The sequence below is a fragment of the Theropithecus gelada genome, chromosome 3 (genome assembly GCF_003255815.1).
Source record: "Theropithecus gelada isolate Dixy chromosome 3, Tgel_1.0, whole genome shotgun sequence".
NCBI lineage: Eukaryota > Metazoa > Chordata > Mammalia > Primates > Cercopithecidae > Theropithecus > Theropithecus gelada.
This window is the reverse complement of record NC_037670.1, coordinates 56,699,187-56,706,753: the sequence shown is the minus strand read 5'-3', so window position 1 is coordinate 56,706,753 and position 7,567 is coordinate 56,699,187. Positions and strand designations below refer to the sequence as shown.

Below are 7,567 nucleotides of genomic sequence, written 5' to 3'. Positions count from 1 at the left end.
AGGTTGGGAATTCAAGACCCGCCTGACCAACATGGAGAAACCCCGTCTCTACCAAAAATACAAAATTAGCCAGGCATGGTGGCATATGCCTGTAATCCCAGCACGTGCCTGTAATCCCAGAATTACTTGAACCTGGGAGGCGGAGATTGTGGTGGGCCAAGATCATGCCATTGCACTCCAGCCTGGGCAACAACAGCGAAACTCCATCTCAAACAAACAAACTTTCTTCCTTCCTTCCTTCAAAATAAAGGTTCTAAGATAAATTCAAAATTCCTTTGAATGAAAATAAGGAAACCGGCTGGGCACACTGGCTCAGGCCTGTAATCCCAGCACTTTTGTAGGCCAAGATGGGCAGATCGCTCCCAGGGCTCCGAGACCAGCCTGGGCAACACAGGGAGACCTTGTCTCTACAAAATTTACAGAAAATCAGCCAGGTGTAATGGCATGCTCCTGTGTTCCCAGCTACTCAGAAGGCTGGGGTAGAAAGATGCTGGAGCCAGGGAGGTCGAGGCTGCAGTGAGCCAAGATTATACCACTGTACTCCAGACCGGGCAACAAAGCGAGACCCTGTCTCAAAAAACAAAAACAAAACCTTCTGAAACAGTGAGCTCACAAAATGCAATAGACTGCTAGGCACACTTAGTGTAACGTGGAAGTATGTTCACTGAAATGAAAATTTGACATATAACCATAAACTTTTATGAAAAACCATAATATGCCCTTTACTTCATTTGCTTTTAGCTATTTCACGAACACCACAGAGAAATTGGACACAGTTTGTGATGAAACTTAGAAAAATTTCTTTTTCCATAACATAAACATGTCAATTTTCCCCTTTAGCTCCTTCTTCCACTCCCCCTTCACTGTGCTGAAGAGATATTGAGTTCTTCCAGATTTTTGCTTAGCTGGGTGGTTTCCGAACTCAACGGACTCTCCAGGTAGGTAGTTCCTGCACAGGGCTTTCCTGTCACTGGATCTATGACTCTTCCAACTTTGAAAACGATCTCGGCCAGTTCATGTTTCACATGCTTTGCTCGTGGAACAGGTAAAGCTCTGAGAAGCACAATATCCCCAACTGTGCACTGCTGAAGGGCATCGTGAGCAAAGTAGGTTTTCCGCTTATTAAAATACTGTTGAGAGAGGGAGAGAAACAAATCAGTAGTTCCCATCTGTGACCTGGTAATGCAATATGTAATATGAAAAAGTAATGCATGGAAAACAAGCCAGGACTTAGGAAAGATAAGATACTTAAGGAGTCTTCTAGTACAAAAATTAGAGCCTGAGTGATACAGTGACACCCGTTCTCTACTTAAAAAAAAAACAAAACTGCCAGGCATGGTGACATGCCTCTAGCACCGGCCTCCTAGGAGGCTGACAGGAGGACTGCTTGAGCCCAGGAGTTTGAGGATGCAGTGAGCTAGAATCATGCCACTGTACTCCAGCCTGGGTGACAGTTATCCTGTGTCAAAAACAAATCCCACAAAATTAGCTGCTTAATTTTTGGAAAACAGGATGACATTTCCAGAGTTGATCTTCTCACTAAGCACTCCAGGTCATTCCCTTCAGTACCCTTGCTCTATCAGTTACCATCTCTTCCTATATTGTTTATATTCTTCCTTCCCACTGGAGCCTTCCCTCTAGCCTATAAGCATGCTACCCTCACCACTAGCTGTGAGTCACTTAACCACTCCAAGCTCAGCATTTTCCACGATAAAATGAGGCTCTAATACCTGCACCTCTAAAGTTATCAAGACAATTCAATGTTATAATATACATCAAGCACTTAGCTCTATGCTTAGCTCAAAGTACTGCAAATAAACTACAAATGGTAACTAGAATCACCTATTATACTGATTGACTGATTCATTGACAGAGTTTTGCTCCTGTTGCCCAGACTGGAGTGCAATGGCATGATCTCGGCTCACTGCAACCTCTGCCTCCCAGGTTCATGAGATTCTCCTGCCTCAGCCTCCCACGTAGCTAGAATTACAGGTGCCTGCCACCATGCCCAGCTAATTTTTTTATTTTTATTTTTTAGTAGAGATGGGGTTTCACCATGTTGGCAAGGCTGGTCCCTAACTCCTGACCTCAGGTGATCCACCTGCCTCAGCCTCCCGAAGTGCTGGGATTACAGGCGTGAGCCACTGCGCCCGGCCTAGAATCACCTGTTCTTTATAACAACCCTGCTGCAGCAGGTATTCTCATTTTACATACGAGGAAAACAAGTTCAGGGAGGTTAAGCAATGTGTGTAGCTGGTAAACAAGAGTCAGTATTCAAACTAAGGTCTCTCAAAGGTCAAGGATCATGCAGTCATTCTTCAGCTTACTCCTGTGTTTCTAATCCTTGATAATGAACAGCATTTCTACCCACCTGTGTGCCGAACTCTGGATGTGAAACCATCCTCAGCACCTATTCGCCCCCTGGCACAGCAAACAAATCAATGACTCTGTCCTTTCTTCCTGAAATATTTTTTCCACTCCATCCCCACTACATCAACTTTAGTTCAGGTCCTTATTTCCATCCTAGACTTTTGCAGCAGCCTCTCTGCCCATTCCCTTTCCTCCAGTCTTCATCCCTACCGGTGTTTCCAAGCGTCTTTCTTTGGGTTCAAGCAGGGATCCCCAACCCCCAGGACAGCAGACTGATACCATTCAGTGGCCTGTGAGGAACAGGGCCACACAGCAGGAGGTGAGCGGCGTTGAGCCACCGTATTACCACCTGCGCGCCGCCTCCTGTCAGATCAGCAGCGGCATTACATTCCCATAGGAGCACAAACCCTATTGTGAACTGTGCATGGGAGGGGTCTAGGTTGTGCGCTCCTTATGAGAATCTAACTAACTCCTGATGATCTGAGGTGGAACAGTTTCATCCTCCCCCCACCCTGCCTCTGTGGAAAAACTGTCTTCCATGAAACTGGTCCCTGGTGCCAAAAAGGTTGAGGACTGCTGGCTTAAAGGATGAAATCTAGCTACTCAGGAAGCTGATGCATAAGAATTGGTTGAACCAGGAAGTTGCAGTGAGCTGAGATGGCACCACTGAACTCCAGCCTGGGTGACAGAGCAAGACCCCGTCTCAAGAAAAAAATAAGGATGAAATCTAAAACACAAAAGACCCTTCATATTCTAGCCCAACTGTCCTTGTCATTCATTTAAGAATGCCTACTAAATGCCAAGCTCTAGGCTCAATGTTGCCAAACCACTATGTTCCCGTAGAATGTCATGCCCTATCATGGCTAAATGAACTTCCACAAACCACTCATCATAGCTGAAATGACTTCCCCCCACCGAGTCCTTTGGATGAAATCTTTTTTTTTTTTTTGAGATGGAGTTTCACTCTTGTCACCCAGGCTGGAGTGCAATAGCGTGATCTCAGCACACTGCAACCTCTGCCTCCCAAGTTCAAGTGATTCTCCTGCCTTGGCCTCCTGAGTAGCTGGGATTACAGGCACCTGGCACCACGTCAGGCTATTTTTTATATTTTTAGTAGAGACAGGGTTTTGCCATGTTGGACAGGCTGCCAGGCTGGTCTCGAACTCCTCACCTCAGGTGATCTGCCTGCCTTAGCCTCCCAAAGTGCTGGGATTACAAGTGTGAGCCACTGCCCAGCTGGATAAAATCCTTTTTGAGATTCAGCTAAAATGTCCCTTAATCAAGGTTGCTTTCCTACAGCACTCATAGGAGAATGAGATGCTCTGTTCTCTGCTCCCACAGTACTTTTTTTTTTTTTTTTTTTTAAGGCGGAGTTTCGCTCTTGTCCAGGATGGAGTGCAATGGTACAATCATGGCTCACTGCAACCTCGGCCTCCTGGGTTCAAGCGATTCTCCTGCCTAAGCCTCCAGAGTAGCTGGGATTACAGGTGTGCTCCACCATGCCCAGCTAATTTTTGTATTTTTAGTAGAGATGGGGTTTCACCATGTTGGCCAGGCTGGTCTCGAACTCGTGATCTCAGGTGATCCACCTGCCTCAGCCTCCCAAAGTGCTGGGATTACAGGTGTGAGTCACCTCATCCGGCCAGTACTTTGCATACAGAATGACTACAACAGTTAGAGTGGACTGACATTAACTCTGTTTTCTTGGAATGTGTGAACCATGTTATACCCACAGACCAGCAGAATGCCTAGCTCAAAGCAGATGAGAGACAAGACATCTTTAGTGAGAGAGAAATGTTTTTTTGCTCAGGACCAAGGATATGTTGGTGATTTACCAAAGCCACCCGGAAACAAGAATGTTTCTCACCTTTAATAAATAGGGATCCAGAACAAGCCTGGTCACTCTCACTTTAGCAGTCTTCTGCATTTTTGTCCCAATTACCTTCCCCACAATCCATTTGGCATGGACGGATGAACGAACTACAGACATTACTGTGGCTTTGATCACCTGAAAGGCAAATTCCAAAGTCTCATATTCTGGTGGTTATGATGCCAAATGAATTTTGTCACAAGACCTGTCCAAGTTAGTCCAGAAACAGTTTTTTTCTTTTTTTTTGTTCCCCCCTCCACCCAGAAACAGCTTTTTTCTTAGCGTTCTTGAATCTCCATTTTATTATGTATTTTTATTGAGATAGAGTTTAGTTCTTTCACCCAGGATGGAGTGAAGTAGCCCGATCTCGGCTCACTGCAACCTCCGCCTTCCGGGTTCAAGGGATTCTCCTCCCTCAGCCTCCCGAGTAGCCGGGACTACAGGCCTGCGCCACCACGCCCTGCTAATTTTTGTATTTTTAGTAAAGACCGGGTCTCGCCATGTTGGCCAGACTGGTCTCGAACTCCTGACCTCAGGTGATCCGCCCGCCTCAGCCTCCCAAAGTGCTGGGATTAAGAGGCGTGAGCCACCGCGCCCGGCTTGAATCACCATTTTAGAGATGCTTACACGTTCCCCACTACCCAACCTCTCGTCTTTATAGCGCTTACAAAGCGGTAACTTCGCGAAGCCTCACGTTCCCCTTTTGCAAAATGGGCGGGCCTATTTCGCAGGAGTGCTTTCAGAATTTGACCCACAGAACGCTCAATACCACGGATAAACGCTGGCCGTTACTGGTCCCTTATCTCTCTCCACCCCGCTGGGCCTCCTCTCCCGACAGGCTCACTGCCCGGGTAGCACTCGGAAGAGCCGCCGCGGTGTCCCTCTCCCCGCCCCAGCGACGGATGACTTGGGCTGCTTTTGGGATCAGTTCATAATGAGTCCATTCCACTGGGCTTCGGAAAGGTTGGGGTGACTCGTCCCTTCGCCCGGGACAACCCGGAGGTCAGACGACGCCATTCCCTCTCAGGGCTCTCACGCGAGGGTGCCTCGGGTCCCCAGCAACTCCTCCCCCAGCAGCAACAGCCCTGAGCCCCAGCTCACCTCGGCCACTACTATGCAGCCACCACTATGCAGCCACCTGCCCCAGCTAGCGCCGGTCGCAGCGGGATGGCGTCACGCCGTACGCATTGGCTCCGCCCCACACCGCCCCTCTCATAGGCCGTGCGTCTCCTTAGCCGCGGACGGAGTTAAAGGCAGGACCCGCCCCTCCGGAACTCTCCCTTAAAGGGACCCGGGGCGGTAGCTGTGCGGGGGTGGCTGACCTCTCCTTTTCTAACGCGCCCATCCAGCGGACAGTGGAGCAGGAGGTTTCGGACTTTTCTTTTTCATTCTTTTGTTTTCTTTTTCTTTTGTTTTCTTTTCTTTTTCTCTTTCTTTTTTTTTATTTTTGAGACGGAGTCTCACTCTGTCGCCCAGGCGGGTGTGCAGTGGGGCCATCTCTGCTCACTGCAACCTGCGCCTCCCAGGTTCAAGCGATTCGCATGCCTCAGCCTCCCAAGTAGCTGGGATTACAGATTACAGGCACGCGCCACCACGTGCAGCTAATTTTTGTATTTTTAGTAGGGACGGGGGTTCCGCCATGTTGGCCAGGCTGGTCTCGAACTCCTGAGCTCAGGTGATCCGCCCGACTCGCCCCGCAAAGTGCTGGGATTACAGGCTGAGCCACCACGCCTGGCCTCATTTTTTTTTTTTTTCGTTGTTGTTGTTAAGATAGTGTCTTGCCCGGTTGCTCAGGCTGGAGTGCAATGGCCATGTGATCGTGGCTTACTGCAACTTGACCTCCTGGACTCAAGCGATCCTTCTACCTCAGCCTCCCGAGTATCTGGGACCACAGGCGCGCCACCATGTCTGGCCAGTATTTGCATTTTTTGTAGATAGGGTCTCGCTGTGTTCTCCAGGATGGTCTGAACTCTCGATTTCAAGTGATCTGCCTGTCTTGGCCTTCCAAAGTGCTGGGATTACAGGTGTGAGCCACCCTGCCTAGCCAGTGCAGATAAATTTCTATCTTACCTTCCTTTCTTGCCTCCTTTCTCCTTTCCGTCCTTTAATTTATTGTCTCTCCTCTCTTCTCTATTGTATTCTGTAATTATTTCATTCTGGAAATCTTTTTAAAAATTTTATTTTATATTATTATTATTATTTTTTTGAGTAGCTGGGATTATAGGTGTGGGTCACCATGCCCAGCTAATTTTTGCATTTTTAGTAGAAATGGGATTTTCCCATGTTGGCCAGGCTGGTCTTGAACTCCTGGCCTCAAGCAGTCCACCCCACTTCGGACTCCCGAAGTGCTGGGATTACAGGCAGGAGCCACTTTGCCCGGCTGTTTATTTTATTTTCTATGGATGATGTCTTTGAATGAAAAATTTTGATCACGCCACTGCACTCCAGCCTGGGCAACAGAGCAAGACTCTGTCTCAAAAACAAACAAACAGACAAAAAGGTCGGATGCAGTGGCTCATGCCTATAATCCCAGCACTTTGGGAGGCCGAGGCAGGTGGATCACCTGAGGTCAGGAGTTCGAGACCAGCCTGGCCAACGTGGTGAGACCCCATCTCTACTAAAAATACACAAAATTAGCTGGGCGTGGTGGTGGGCACCTGTAATCCCAGCTCCTTGGGAGGCTGAGGCAGGAGAATTGCTTGCACCCAGGAGGTGGAGATTGCAGTGAGCCGAGATCACACCATTGCACTCCAGCTTGGGCGACAGAGCAAGATTCTGTAAAAAAAAAAAAAAAAAAAAAAAAAAGAATAACATAAACCTAGAAATATGTGGAAAATTGGAACCCTCGTAAAGTGTTCAAATAAAGATAAGAAAAAAAAATGAAATCTTCACAGTTAACATTTTTATAACTGGTTTTGGTATAATGATTGTGACATTCTGGTTATATCTTTTCTGTTTCTTAAAGTGTTTAAAGCATTTAATAGAATCTGACAGTTTAGGTTTGGATATAATGAAACATTAAGATCTGTTTAAATCTGAAGTTAATGTTTAAAAGAGTGGGCATATCTAATTTTATAAATTCTTAATTTTTTATTTATTAGTTGCAAATGTCCAAATAAGTAGAGGAATGCTGACTGTTTAAAGAATGTCAATTGGTTTCTTAAATAAATACATGGGGTTAGGTGTCATACCTCATGCGTGTAATCCCAGCACTTTGGGAGGCTGAGGCAGGAGGATCACTTGAGCCTAGGAGTTCAAGACCAGCCTGGGCATGAGACTCTGTCTCTAAAAAAAAAAAAAAAAGAACAAAAAAGGCCAGGTGCGGTG

General features: G+C 47.0%; 1 protein-coding gene across 2 annotated transcripts; it reads right to left on the bottom strand.

The window, feature by feature from the left end:
- Window positions 1-701: 701 nt before the first annotated feature.
- Window positions 702-5,397, bottom strand: MRPS17 (mitochondrial ribosomal protein S17). 2 transcript variants are annotated; one of them, XM_025378384.1, is made up of 3 exons: window positions 5,342-5,397; window positions 4,238-4,378; window positions 702-1,130 (listed from the first exon to the last, which is right to left on the bottom strand). In XM_025378384.1, the coding sequence occupies exons 2-3, from the start codon at window positions 4,358-4,360 to the stop codon at window positions 861-863; spliced, it is 393 nt and encodes a 130-aa protein (XP_025234169.1). In that variant the 5' UTR covers window positions 4,361-4,378; window positions 5,342-5,397; the 3' UTR covers window positions 702-860. The 2 variants fall into 2 exon arrangements, with proteins under 2 accessions (XP_025234169.1, XP_025234170.1); XM_025378385.1 differs by lacking the exon at window positions 5,342-5,397 and adding an exon at window positions 5,010-5,326.
- Between the last annotated feature and the right edge of the window lie 2,170 nt (window positions 5,398-7,567).